Consider the following 15,466-nt stretch of genomic DNA (forward strand, 5'->3'; position numbering starts at 1 on the left):
TTTAGAATAATAAATTATTCTATTTACAGTTTGACATTTCAGCTCCAATTTACACATTGGATTATGTCCCAAGCTTGATTTCACTTTCTGTAAAATTATATTTAAAAATGATAAACTAGCTTGTTACTTCCTGGTTGTCATCTATGAGAATTCTTCAGTGTGATTGGCTGCTTAGCCTGCTTGGTGACATTACTGTTGCTGGTGTGAGAATAAAATTAACTTGGGGAAGGTGAAATCCACGCCACAGATCACTGGATCTTTGTGGGTAGCTTTCTCCAAGATCAGCAGTGAACAAGATTACTTTGCTGTAACCACAAAATCCATGCCAATAAATTAAAACCTAGAATTTTACTGAATAACTCCCTCCCTCACATGAATGGATTGGTGTAATGCATTCCATTTTCAATCAGTAGGCACCCAGTATATGTGTATGACTGAAAATATTTTACAAAAGTTGTAAGTAGTTATATTGCCTTAATCCCAGTTATTGTGATCTCTTATTACTGTTGCCAGATTATGCCACTTCATTTGCATTTCCCCTACCTCAGAAACTGAAATAATTTCCTTTAATTTTGGATCAAATGATGCTGATGGCTGCCCAAAAAGAGAGTATATAAAGAGCTGGGGCATTTTTTTAAACTATTTTTGCCAGCAATGAATTTTGGCTCAGATGTAGTTTGACATTATCATCTTGCACCTTTGACAATCTGTAAGTTGTAATAACTGTTTAGTTTCATTTTCTAAAGTCCTCTACGATCTTGAAACTAATTGGTACTGCTGACAACCAAAAAGAATGTGCCAAGTTGGCTGTGTTTGATTTTGACGGGTGAAGTAGAGGATGAAGTCTGCTCCGATTTCCACCTAACACTTGACCTCTGACCCACTTGGTGTTTCATCAATTTCCGATCAGGCTGCTAAGGCAGGGTATCTCAAAATCTGACAGAGTGAGGGTGAAACGACCTCATGCAGATCAACTCATAGTAAGCATTCTCATGTCCACATATCATTGTTATCAAAGTTAACAGAGAAGTCCATGACTCAGCAATGCACTCTACCAATGGAGAATGTGTCTTTTGAGTAAAAAAAAACTTGCCTTGTGCAAAGATGAGTTATTTATTTGAAAAAGTTACTAAATCATTTATTTACTAAGCATTGTTTAAATATTTCATTTGAATTGTGTTGAGAATTCATAAGAACAAGAACATAAGAAATAGGAGCAGAAGTAAGCCATTCAGCCCTTCGAGCCAACTCCACCATTCAATGAAGTCATGGATGATCATCTACTTCAACACCATTTTCCTGCATTATCCCCGTATCCCTTGATAATATATAGAAATCTATCAATCTCAGTCTTGAACATACTCAAGACTGAGCCTCCACAGCCCACCGAAGCAGAGAATTCACCACCCTCTGAGTGAAGAAATTCCTCCTCTTCTCAGTCCTAAAAGGCATGTCTCATATTCTGAGACTCTGTCCTCTGGGTCTGGAGTCCCCAGCCAGGAGAAACATCCTTCCTGCATCTACTCTGTTGAGCCCTGTAAGAATTCTGTATGTTTGAATGAGATCACCTCTCATTCTTCTAAATTCCAGAGAATAAAGGCCCAGTCTATTTAATCTTTCCTCATAGGACAATCCCTTCATCCCAGGAATTAGTTTGGTGAACCTTCATTGCACTCCCTCTGTAACAAAGGATAACTTTCCTTTGGAAAGGAGACCAAAACTGCACACAATACTCCAGGTGCAGTCTTACCAAGGCTCTATATAATTGCAGTAAGACATCTTTACTCCTATACTCAAATCCCTTGTAATAAAGGCCAACCTACCATTTTCCTTCTTAATTACTTGCTGTACCTGCATGTTAGCTTTCAGTGACTCATGAACAAGGACACCCAAGTCCCTTTTAAATTCAACACTTCCTAGCCTCTCGCCATTTTGGAAATGTTTCTGTTTTTCCTACCAAAATGGATACCCTCACATTTTTCCACATTGTATTCCATCTGCCAAATTTTTGCCCACTCACTTAGCCTGTCCAAATCCCCTTGAAGCATCTTCCTCACACTCATACTTCCACCTAGTTTTGTGTCATCTGCAAACTTTGAAATATTACATTTAATTTCCACATCCAAATCATTGATGTAGATTTTGAATAGCTGGATCCCAAGCACTGATCCTTATGGTACCCACTTGTCGCAGCCTGCCAACCTAGTAATGACCCATTTATTCCTACTCTCTGTTTTCTGTCTATTAACCAGTTCTCAGTCCATGCCAGTATATTTCCACACACCCCCCCCCCCCCCCAAATCCCATGTGCTCTAATTTTATTTACTAAACTCTTGTGTGGGACCTGATCTAAAGCTTTCTGGAAATCTAAATATATCGCATCCACTGGTTCCCTCTTATCTATTCTGCTAGTTACATCCTCAAAAAAAAAAACTCCAACAGGTTTGTTAAACATGATTTCCTTTTCATAAATCCATGTTGACTCTGCCCAATCCTACCATTATTTTCTACGTGTCCTATTATCACATCCTTTATTATAGGTTCTAGCATTTTCCCTGATAGATTAACAGGTCTGTAGTTCCCTGTTTTCTCTCTCCATCCTTTCTTAAATAGTGGGGTTACAATTGCCACCTTCCAATATGCAGGAACCATTCCAAAGTCTCTAGATTTTTTTTAAAGATGACCAATTCATCTACTATCTCTACAGCCACCTCTTTCAACACTCTGGGATGTAGATCATTAGGTCCAAGGGATTTATCTACTTTAAGTCCCATTAATTTCTCTAGTACTTTTTTTTACTGATATTAATAACTTGCAGTTTCTCATTTACACTAGTCCCTTGAATCTCTGTTATTTCTGGGAGGTGTTTAGTATTTTCCTCCATGAGCACAGGCACAAAGTATTTGTATAGTTTCTCTGCTATTTCCTTATTCCCCATTATAAATTCTCCTGACTCTGCTTGTAATGGACCCACACTTGTTTTTGCTAATCTTTTCTTTTTTACATACCTATAGAAGCTTTTACAGTTCGTTTTTATGTTTCTCGCTAGTTTACTCTCACTCTATTTTCCCTTTCTTAATCTTTTTCTTGGTCTTCCTTTGCAAAGTTCTAAAATCCTCCCAATCCTCAGGCTTACCATTTTTTTGGCAACTTTATATGCCTCTTCCTTTGAACTAATACTATCCTTGATTTCTTTCGTTAGCCACAGTTTAAACACTTTCCTTTTGGGTTTTTGTGCATTAAAGGAATGTATTTTTGTTGTAAACTATGTATTAGTTCTTTAAATGTTAGCCACTGCCAGTCTATCATCATATCCTTTAACGTTGTTTCCCAATCCACCATAGTCAATTTGCCCCTCATACCTTCATAGTTTCCTTTGCTTAGATTTACGACCCTAGCTAGCTTCTGATAGAATTTTAAATTAAGTTTGAAAGTGATGTGGTTCAATCATATTATGGTCACTCTTTCCCAAAGGCTCCTTTACAGCAGGATTATTAATTAGCCCTTTTTCATTGCACAATACTAGATCTAAAATAGCCTGTTGGTCAGACTCTGAGTTTCACCCTTTCTATCCAGTATATATCAAAAGATTTTTTGAAATTTTGGTGATAAATATTTGTTACACTTTGTATTCTTTGTTGTCTTATTTTAATCACATTTTTTGTTACTCAGATTATTTATCATTTGTATTTTAACGTTTAGAAACAAGAACTGCTGAACCAAAGCCATTGGTTTTGTAATTGAGATAAATGGATGAGCAAATTTTAAGTTAGCTCCAAGCCATTGCTATATTTAACATGTAAAATTTCCCCATGAAATTGTTAGCAGCTCCCAACTTCTAACCTTTTGAAGTTCTGTTCCTGTTCTTGAAATGCTATGAAACTAGTTTCACCCTAGTACCATCCGTGACACTGCCTTCAATTCTACAGAAAACAGTGGATCTTGACTTTTGAATAGCCTATGTATTTATGTTTATATGATTTATGTATTTATATTTTGCCATTTCATTGTGATCAGAAATAGAATTATTTGTTCTGTAGTAAAGTGACATATAGACAAAAAAAAATCTCATTTCACTAATAGTTTGATTTCAGAGTTCATTTGTATGTGCAAATCTTAAAAGTGACAAAGCATTATATCAGTTGTAGATTCTAGCTTTCATCACATCCTCAATTGCTGTTCATCTTTAAACTTTTTTTCAAGGCAGTTTTTTAATTTTTTTTAAAGTAGTGATGTGGTTAGCTAATTCATTCATCTGAGAAAACTGAGCTAAAAATAAGGTTGGATGCATTCATTGCTGTTGATGTGAAAAGACTTTAGTTCTATCTAAAAAGATTCGATCTTTCCTATAGGTTTTGAAAGAGCTCTTTGTGATATTCTTGTTCATTCTCTTTTGAAGAAAGCTTGACTCCTCAGAAATGAGACGGAACCGTACTAAATCTATTTGAAAAGACTGCAGAATGATAACCTAGAGACCTAACATCTTTTTCTAGACCGTTAATATAATTACAATAATCAGGCTCCCAACTTGTCCCACCGGAGAATGTTTTTAAGTGTATACGTTACTCATTTATCCCTATCTCATATTCTTCCCTCCAGCTAATAACGTGGTTCAATCCAGGCTGTGAACAGCTCTTGAATCACCATAATATTGCTTTGTGATCAGATGAGAGAGGTGCATGTAGCATGGCAAGAATGACAATGTCAGGCTGGCTTTCTACCTATCCATTTCCTTGCAAATTAGGACACTGTTGTTGCAAGTTATTTACCTGCAATCTCGTCCAATAACAGAATAAATTGGTATATCTGTAGCAATTGAGTTTGAATCATAAGCCCATGACTACCTCGGGAACCCAGGAAAGTAGCAACAAGACTGCCTAACCACATTTGACTGTGTCTTAAATTTAAGCATATAAATTACATTATCTGTCTTGATTCATGAAATTATTTTGTTAAGATCCATTGCTTTGTAAAACAAACAATATTTTTGCATGATCAACAGTTTGTATGCACTGATTTTGTAACTACTATTCTGCCATTTTTTGATGTATGTCATGTAAGTTGCTGATTTCATGGGTAACAGTTTTGGATGGATTTTGTTCCCTTTTTTTCAAGTGCTGTGTGAAATTTAGTATCGTTGTTCTATCCTCCTCTTTTCTAATCCTTCAGCAAGGGGACGAACCAACTTAGAACTGCGGGAGAAGTTTATTTTGCCAGAAGGAGCCTCTCAGGGTATGGCTGCCTTCAGAATGAAGGGACGCAAATCAAAGCCATCTTCCAGGGCTGCATCACCAACCCGATCCAGCTCCAGTGCCAGCCACAGTAATCACAGTTGCACATCTATGCCATCATCACCTGCAACTCCAGCCAGTGGAAACAGGGTAAATCTTTTTTCAAAGCTTCTAATGTGTTTTAACATTAACTTTTCAATTTTCAGTATATGGTCCAAAAGCTGACAGCTGTCCAAAATCTCAATTGGATGAAATTTTAATATCTGTGTTATGTATATTTTGACTACATTTTTAAGTAAGAATGTGATATCAATCAAGTACTATCACTACTGCTACAGACAGTGTTGTGGCAGCATTAGAGACAGTCAGAAATTGTGCTGTAATGATAGTCACACAATAGTATAACAACTTTTAATGAGATCTACAAAGCAACCATAAAACTGAAAGCTCTCTTGCAGTACTTTGTGGAGCCCTTGTATAGATATTCTAATTGGTCTAGCATAATACTATTACCATTCATGATGTAATTAGGGCATCCCCTAAGGCTTTCTAGCACTGTGTCAAAATAGCAGTATGTCAGGTTTACCAGTTTAAACTTCATGGAGAAGAGAAAATGTGAAAAAGACGTTCAATTCAGTAATGAATGTGGCACTTAACATCTTTGTTAATATATTCACTTCTCTTTTTCCACTGTCAGTTCATGATAAATTGATGTGATTTTTTTTTAAACTATGAACAGTTGGTTATCATGGAGATGCAGAAAAGCTGCATTGTTGGAATATGTAAAGACCTTCGCTCATTAATCTAAATTGATTCAAAGCCATGCTGTAGAACTGGAAACAAATGTTGATGTCATAACTGAATGATCTATTGTTGCATACTATTTAAGATATAATCGTTAAGAGACCACTTTGAGAAACTAAGAAAATGAGAGCGCTATCTGCCTAGGACAACAAAATCTTTCTTTTGTCTTTCTGTAAAACAATTGATATTCAATACTAATACTCTATACAGGAGAGCAGCTCATGTGTCCATCATTGTCAATATTCAATCCCATGACATTTTATTCTGTTGCATTCATTTTTTAAATGATGATGTCGCCCTTACATTGGACAAGAATGAATATGTGGAATGGTGAAGGTTCAGCGCAGCCTGGGCAAGTCAAGCCTGAACTACAGCTGTCTGATTCCACATTCTGGCTTCTTTCCCCTCCATTTTTTTCTAGTGCAATTTTCTTCTTTTTGAGCCACAACATTCGTGAAAGTTTTTTTGGTAAACTTAATTAGACACTACACTTCCCTTATCTAATGAACAACTAAATTTACCCAATTAATTTTTGTTTGAAAGGAAGAGGAGGGACAGAAGCTTTTGGTAAATGAGTATCTTTTTGAACACAGGAACAACCTTTTGTTTGATCTCATTTTAATAATTTTTTTTATAAAGAAAGTTTCTTGTTCAGTGTTTTATAGGGGTGCACATTGTCCTTGAAACTTGTGAATTTGTTCACACTATAGTTTCTTGTATTTCAGTTGTTATAATTTTCATTTTACCTTTGTTTTTTATTTACAGTTTTTACCATTTTGTTGTTTGAAGTTAATTTTCTGTTAACATTTGCCCTATCCCTTTCTGTTCTCTCTTACCCAACCTTTTAATCCCATTTTCTTTCACCATCCATTGTTCATCTTGTTTCTAATCCGCTCCTCCTCCTTCCTACCCTCCTCTCCACCTCACAGACGCCCCAGACCTTCACACGTTGTTATGACAAACCTTGGTTGACAAACAGTAAAGCCTCTACTCCCACTAAGTGCCTAGACTCCCATGTGTTCCAGATCCCAAGCATTGAGGTACAGTATAAAACATAAACAGCTAACAGCAAGAGACAATTGACATTTTACAGAGCAGTGGTCAGTGAGTGACACTTTCTCCCCAATTAAACCTAAATACAGTTTGGTGGTTTACTTTTAAGAGGTGGGTGATCCACTTTTTCAATTATAAGTTATTGTTTGAAAATTAATATTTAGTCATTGTCAAAATGTGTAGCATTTTCTTCAAACAGGTTTTCTCTAAGTTCTAGTGCTGGGTATTGCAACTTAGAATTAGAGAAAATTCCATGTAATGTTTTTACTGAATAGGACTAGAAATAACAGCAGTGTGTGCATAAGCTACCTATTAAACTCTAAACCCTTGGAAAAGACAGTTGCACACTTTTGAGTATTAGTTTCTCTCTCAAACTAAAAATGAAATTTGGTTAAGAAAATGTTAAAAATAAATAACTATTCTTTGGAGTTACATTTATCTCTTTCAGTTTTGTACTATTTAGCATTGTTAACCCACCCAAAATCTTTTTCCAGATGTAATTTTTAAAAAAGATGCACAGGAAAGGAGATTGTGCTTCTTACTCCATCCATCACAGCCACTCCTCTCCCTCTCTGCCATAGATTTTTTTCTTTAAAGAATAAACTAGTCAGAATGTGTAATAAATAGTGGATGGTTAGATGCTTGTCAACATCAGTTACACCTCTAATATTTGAATATCACCGTATATGATTCTTAATTTCTTTATCATTTTGGGGAAATAATTATTCTATAGTACCTGAGTAGATTTTCTATTCCAGAATTAGTCCATCTAGATTACCATTTACATTTAAAATATTTAGTTATAAGTAAGATTATTCGCATTGAAAAATAGATGCGTGACACATTCTTGGTAATAGAGATGCAGCAGGTACCTTAAAATTTACATGGCTGGCTTCCTGACTAGACAGCTGTGAATTTGAGGCTTGCAAACTGTAATATCCCTAGTACAGTTCTAATACTGCGAATTGTCTTTCGTTTACTTTTGATTGAGCTCAGTCGTGAAGAAGGAATTGTCCCATCTCACCCTACTTGTTCAGCCAACATGAAGTCTGTTTATAAGTAGCATTGGCAGTACTCGTGAAGAGCTCCCTGCCTGGATTGCTGTATCCTCGCAGCTACAGGAAATTGCAAGGGAGCAGATAGAAGTCATGAGTAAGAAAGGGCTCATTTGGGGAAAATTAGAGAGTATTGAGAATAGAACTACCAAAGCAGAGTTGGAGATGACTGCCTGTCCTGGTAGAGTTACTGAAAATTAAGTGTGAGTGTGTTCTCTGAAGTCTGACCATTTTTTTTGAACCTACCACCAACTTCTAATAGGGAGCAGGCTCACTAACATTATACCATTGCTCTGTCACAGACTCTGCTTTTAACATGCTTGTTTGTCATGTTCCATAAACTCTGTGCTTCATATCCATTAACAGATAATCTCATAAGGCAATTGAAGGGTTTTATCTCCAGAATAGTTCAGTACATCAGTCTTTTCCTGACTTGATATTTTCCAAAATATTTTACTAATTTATGCTGCAGAGCAATCAGTCTGAAGTATATTTCTCAGATTGAGGTATAGGTATAATTGTGATATTTTCCACACCTATTTAGGATGTGCAAAAGATCCCAGTGGGATTCATCATTGTAATCATATTGATTCATATGTTCTCATTGTTTATATCAACATGTCTATATTTTGATGAAATTAGAAATCGAACAGCCTAATTAATGGAATGTATCTGCCTGCAATCTTGTTATATGTAACTCTGTCCTTACTAATCTGTAAAATTTCAATGTGATTGCTCTTCAGGATAAATGTGCATGCCAGAGCTTGTATCACAATCTAGAACTTCCTGTTGTGTATGTTTCTGCTAGTTATGCATGTAGTACTTAAGAATCTTAAATTACCAAATTACTGCACAGCCATTCATTCATTGGCCGATGTGATCTGTGCAACTATATATTTATATAGCAGCTTTATTACGTCCTCAGAACATCCCAGTGTTTTACAGCCAGTGAGCTGGTTTGAAATGTAAATGTTGTGTACACAGCAAGATCCCACAATCGTTGAATGGCTGCTTCATCTGTTTTGGTGGTGACAGTTGAGTGATACGTTCTGAAAGGACACCCGAGAACACTGCACCTCTTTGGTTGCATGGGATCTATTATGTGCTGTCATCCTGGAGTGGAATTTTCTAGCTGGCACTCAATGAGCTGTAACGTTTTTTTAAAACTCAGTGCACCATGCAATATGATGGGCTAGTCAGTATATAATAAGGCCAACAAAGAGCACAGCAAAAACTGCTCTTTGCAGCTGACTTTGGATTATGTTAGCTGCTGAAAATGCTGGTTTCTGGGTATAAATTGTGTTTTTGTGTGTTCAATGTTCTCTGAGGTTTATGACCTTTTTGCTTGGTGAATGGGCAACATTTTAAATTAAAACTTTGTATAAACTTTCATGATTTATTATTATTTTGGATAACAGCTTTTAAATATGCCAGTCAGGTCCTGTTGCTCAGGATAAAAGTGCATGTGATGTGGTACTTAGCTGGGTAGTCCAGCAGCATCCTAAGTTCAGTATATGGTCCCAACCAAAACAAACAGTGAAATCAAGAATGACATAGAGTTCAGACATTAAGAACCTTCAACTTCTGTAAGGGATGCGTATGTTTTACAAGCACAGTTTTAAAGATATTTAAAGATTTCCTCAACACCCCCCCCACTAGTGGTTTTCCCCTCTGAATTAATCCTGTTATAATGGACCAGGAGCCATTTGTAACTGACTGGAAAATGAATATAATGTTCAGTTATGTATGATGTGATCTATTTGCATTTATTTTTGCTGTTCTTTAGTCAGATTTTTGTTCGCATTTTTCTAATTTTTGTACTTTAAACCAGGTGACTGCTGCACAGGGTAGTAAACTCCGACGACCAAGCTACCATTCCAGTAAGGCATCACTCACTGGAGACAATGGCAACACACCTGCTGCCACTAAATCCAGCAAAACTGGTGAGTTCTAAAGACAATGATGACAGCTAATGAAGTTGGTTACAGATGGTGGGGTGTTTCTGATGTTTGAGTGGGAATGTCCTGTAAATCGTACAGTGTTTACAGTAGCGGATTTGGAAAATTTGGAACAACTTATTGTATTTTGCTTGAAACTCTGGACATTTCCCCTTCCTTCAAGATGTTGACGTTTTATTTTCATTTAAAGCATTTTGGAATAGATCTTATATGAAAATATTTTGTAATGTGTATTACTACTTCATATGACTTTGTGCTAATGTAAGAATATATCCCACAGAACTGAGCAACAGATAAGTCATTATTCAAATTATGTATTGTGATAAATATTATTAGCAAAATAACATACTTACAAACTGCAAACATTTGGAAGTCAGCAATTGCAATACAGTTCTGTAGTTCTATTTCTTCTGTTTGCATCTCACTTGAAATCTTCAGTTCTCTATTCCTGTGGTATTTGTATTTTTTCCCCATTTCTTTCATAATCTGTCACCCTTTATCTTTTACCTCCTTAACCACAGTTACAATTTGCCTTTTGTATTATTAATAATTCATACAATCCCTTAGTCAGATCTTTGGTTCCCCCTCTACTCCCTGCAACCCCCCCCCCCCCCCACCACCCTCCCCAACCAACCACAGACTTCAGGCTCCTAGATCCAGTGATACAAGATGATGCCCCTATCGATCTGCCCAACCATTCCCTCACTTCCACTTTGATGCTGTCGTCCCCAGTAAAACCTGTTCTCCCTGGTGTAGCCTCCACCTCTGCTACTTCAAGTACAAGAGGCACTGACTTGAGCATGTCCTGGTGCACAGCTAATTTCACCATCAATCACCAGATCTGGCTGGACTATAGAAAATGTAATTTCACTGTCATTTGCCAAATTTGTCCACTACTCTGGAATCATGCTACAGAGCAAAGATAATGCATTGCTTCTCTTCTCCACTGCCAGCCATCTCCTCAAATCCTTCCACCTTCAGAACTCAAGAACTTCTTTGTCGCTAAGATTGAGATCATCTGTTTACTTATCTTTGTTACTTCGCCTTGCCCATAATACCAAACCTCTCCCAAATCTCCCTCTAATCAGTTATCTAGTTTCTCTCCCATCTCCCCTCATGCTCTCTCTACTTATCCTGTTCATGAGACCAACACCTACTGTTGATCCCATGTCCACTAAAATGCTGACCACCTAAATTCCTTTCCTGGCCCCCATGCTAGCTGGCATAAATGGCTCCCTCTCCTCAGAGACTACCACCTTCCCTTTCAAAATGGCCAGCATCACTCTCCTCCCTCAAAAACCCACTCTGGCCTCCTCTATCCTTAGGTTGGAGGTAAGGTGGTAGTTCCTATCTGTGCACTCAAGTCCTTGAGCTTGTTGCCACCTTCAGTTAACCTTTCACCCTGCTAACTCTGAAACAGCTCTAGTCAAATTTGTGAGTGATATCCTCAGTGACTGTGATCATGGTGCATAGTCTTACTTTTCCTCCTTTCCCTCTCTGCAGTCTCTGTCAGTCAACCACACCATCCTCCTCAAATGCCTCCTTTGTGGTCCAGATGAGTGGGACTACCTTCATCTGGTTCCATTCAGCTTTTCAATCATAGCCAGAGAATCTCCAGCACTGGTTTATTTTCCTTTGTAACTCCAGAGTCTCCCAAGGATCTGTCCTTTACTTCCACATCCACACATTGCTTCTTCGTGAAATCACCTGAAGTCACGGAATCATCATCTTCCTCTTGAGCGCTGATGACACCCATCTCTACCTCTTAACATTGTCTTAACTCCTCTTCTGCCTCTGGCTGTCAATCTGGTTGCCAACATTCAGTCTTGGTAGATTCGCAATTTCCTAGAGTTAAGCACTGAGAAGACCAAAACCACCGACTTCAGCCCCTGCCATAAGCTCCATACACATGACATCGATTCCATCCCCACATCCCTGATATAGCTCTTGGTAACCTCAGTGTCCTATTTGGCTTTCAACTCCAGATCCTTTCTATCATAGAGACCACCTGTGTAACATTGTCTGCCTTTGTCCCTGCTTCAGCCCATCTGCAGCTGAAACTCTTATTCGTGCATTTTGTCACCTCCAGACTCTGCTATTTCAGACTGTCCTGGGAATGCCTTCAATCCACCATGCTCTGTAAATTACAGCTCACTCAAAACTCTGGTGCCCTCTCCTATACCACACTAAGTCCCATTCATCAATCATTCCTGTCCTTGCTGACCTACAAGGGCTCTTGGTTCACCAATGTTTCCAATTTCAAATCCTCATTCTCGTGTTTAAATCTCTTCATGGTCTCCCCCCGCCTTATTTCTGTAACCTTTTCCAGCCTTACAACCCGCCCCATAACACTGATTCTTTTCCCACCATTGTGTCCATGTCTTCAGCTGTTTAGGCCTCATACTTTGGTATTCCTTCCCTAAACTCCTCCATCTTTCCCCCTCCCCCTCCCCTTTCTCCTTTAAGAACTCCTCAAAATCCACCATGGTAACCTGTAACATCATCCTTGGCTTAGCATCCACATGTCTGATAACATCTCTGAAGTGCCTGTGGGCGTTTACTGCATTAAATGTGCTGCTATCATTGATATTGCACTTTACTGTCTACCAAACCCTTGTCCATAAGTGTTGACACTTATTTTAAAAGCTTTATCCCCATAAAACACTTAAGCTCTTCACCCTCCATTACTTTCCCATCCTCACTGTTTGTTGCTGGTACTGCCAGCCTCCATTTCTCAGCAGAATTGGCTCACATATACTGACCAGGATTTCAAATTCAATACTTTCATTAAATTAGTCAAAAATTAATAAGCAGGTGCAGCAACATGCCTCAGAAATCTGCCATTGGACACTTAGATTTGTTTCTTCAGAGTGACTGTTGTGATATGACTGTCAGTGTGTGGAATAGTTCCTTATCCCTAAAAGCAATGAGAAGATAATTACCTAAAATTCATTTTCAACTGAGCTCTCCTCATGAAATTCCCTTCCGGCACTCACTATTAAATCTGAGAAATGAATAATATCCACTTGACAGCTGAAACCCATGGAACTGTGCCTAAGTAAGGAGATGGGGGGAGAATTGGCTGAGAAAACTCATGGAAAAAACAAACTGCAATTGGCTGATTTGCAGCTAAATATGTTTGATCCTATTTTAACGTTCAGCTAGCAATCAAGCTTTTCTCTTCCTGCTTAGTTGCTTATTCCTAAAAGCACTAAGAAGATAATTACCTGAATTTATGTACCTGCTTGTGAAGGTTTTCATAAAAAGTCGTCCAGACAGTATCCAGGAGGGGTCAAACCAGACTGTAGATTTAAACCCAACAGAATCATAGAATGGCTAAGTCACTATGAAAGAGACATGGGAATGCTATCAAATCTCTGACAATCTAGACAAATGATGTAATTCAAAAGTGATAGAAGATGGGAATTATTAAAATAATAATGACATTGACATTTAATACAAATTGATGTACTGAAAATAATTAGCCCTTCCCACTTTGAGGATTCAGCCATTAACCGATACACCCACATATTAGATCAATGCAAAGTTAAAACACCTGTTGCAAACTTGACTGATTGTGTTTATGTATGTACATAATTTGTTTTTAACATTCCTGAGTTAGAGGGAAAATAAGCCAGGGGTCCTGCTCTGAATCATCATCCAGTTATCCCTGCTGGGAAATGTGCTTGTTTAGATTTCTAGTGATTATTCAGTCAGTGATGTGTTCAGCTGAGATGTCCCGTCTCCAAGCCATGAAGTCGCATTTGAGGTGTGGCACCAGAGGATAGATCTGATGGAATTCTACCCCAGCAACTTGAGAAAAAATCTGGGAGGTGGAAACAGAAAAGGACTTTTAATCTTTCAATTCCTAGGACAAAGAAAAAAGTCCTGCAGAGAACATAAATTTGGGTGCAGGGAAAGGCCTGCATTTGGCTGAGTGACATGGTGCTAGCAACTAAATACAGCAGATCCCTAGAATAACTTTGGTTTGTTTTTCAATTTTTTTCTCTCGTCTACAGATCCTAAAAGGACAACAAGCAGGCCAACAAGTCGGGCTGGGAGTCGTGCTGGCAGCAGGGCAAACAGTCGGCGAGGCAGTGACGCTTCTGATTTTGACCTTTTAGAGACACAGTCGATGTGTTCGGATATTTCTGAATCTAGCACAGCAGGATCCCAAGCAAGTTCAAGAAGGGGTTCTGCAAAACCTTCAAAAATCCCAACACCCTCAAAGAAAACCACAGTGACTACCCCAAAAAACACAAACACCAGAAGATAATATAAATGATACTGTGGAATAGATAGTCACTTCACAAATAATCACACACACACACGTGCACACCCTGTTTTAGAAGCCACCAGATGTATGATATTCTACAAAAAGTACTGTTGTCAACCATTGTAAAAGATTAATTGTGGTCTAATGCTGCCTTATCATTGTACCTTATCTGTTTTTGTTTTTGTAAGTTAAAAGTTTTTTCATGTGAATATTTATGTAGATAAAACATCCATATTTTGTTCCCATGACCTCTGTGTCTGAGGGAAGTGAGAATGCTTTTAAAAAGAAAGGAAATTTAAATGTGTTCATGTTCTATTGAAGATTTGAACTACTGCTTTTTTTAAAAAACAAACTTGCATTTAGGATACAACCCTTTAAAAGAAAACTTGACTTGCTGTGTAAGCAAGACATGCTGCAGTGTTTGCTAGAAATCATGGATACCTCACGGAGTATTTAAAGTGGGAAAAAAAAATGGAGTGATGTACAGTTTTACTTATTTTTAAGATTGTTCATTTTTTGCCTGCTGAAAGTTTCGCAAATAATTATGACAAAAAGTGCACATGCAAGTTGTAAAAGACTATTGCTATCTTGTAAGCAGTTATAAAGGACACTTTAATAGCAGCTGATGATCATGATGTGGGCCACACCAGCAGTTGCTAGAAAGGCCTTTCTCTCACTTTTTTATGCTGCTTTTTGTTCATTTGAACTGACCACTGGGGCTACATGAGCAGCCGTATTTATATTCTGTTGATATCTAGTCTGACCATGTCGCTGTGTGAATCTTAACTGAAATTGTACCAATGAGTCAAACGTTCATTTTTTGTATTGAAAAACAAATGTGCTTTCAGTAACTTAAAAGAAAAATTATGTACTGCTTTTCTTGTCTCAATGTTTATTATTCAAGGGAGTGAATAATTTCCCTGTTCCATAGATACATTTTCCATTAAGCTTGGTGCTTACATTACACCTTTCTAGTGAAAGATTTCAGTTCCAGCAAGCATAGACAATTTGACCTGATTACTGCTTTTGACTCTAGGTGATCATATAACTGATCCTAGCATAATTTTCCCAGTATACAGAAAATCTGAT

The 15,466-nt window shown here is 37.7% G+C and overlaps 1 protein-coding gene across 1 annotated transcript in view; it reads left to right on the top strand.

The window, feature by feature from the left end:
• LOC137347131 (microtubule-actin cross-linking factor 1-like) overlaps window positions 1–15,253 on the top strand; it is a 441,060-nt gene extending 425,807 nt beyond the window's left edge. Inside the window, 4 exon segments of the mRNA XM_068011260.1 lie at window positions 5,170–5,381; window positions 6,965–7,075; window positions 9,975–10,086; window positions 14,121–15,253. Of these exon segments, the coding sequence (XP_067867361.1) occupies window positions 5,170–5,381; window positions 6,965–7,075; window positions 9,975–10,086; window positions 14,121–14,377 (692 nt within the window). The 3' untranslated portion in view covers window positions 14,378–15,253.
• The last annotated feature ends 213 nt before the right edge of the window (window positions 15,254–15,466 follow it).

This window comes from Heterodontus francisci, chromosome 31 (genome assembly GCF_036365525.1).
Source record: "Heterodontus francisci isolate sHetFra1 chromosome 31, sHetFra1.hap1, whole genome shotgun sequence".
Taxonomy (NCBI): Eukaryota; Metazoa; Chordata; class Chondrichthyes; order Heterodontiformes; family Heterodontidae; genus Heterodontus; species Heterodontus francisci.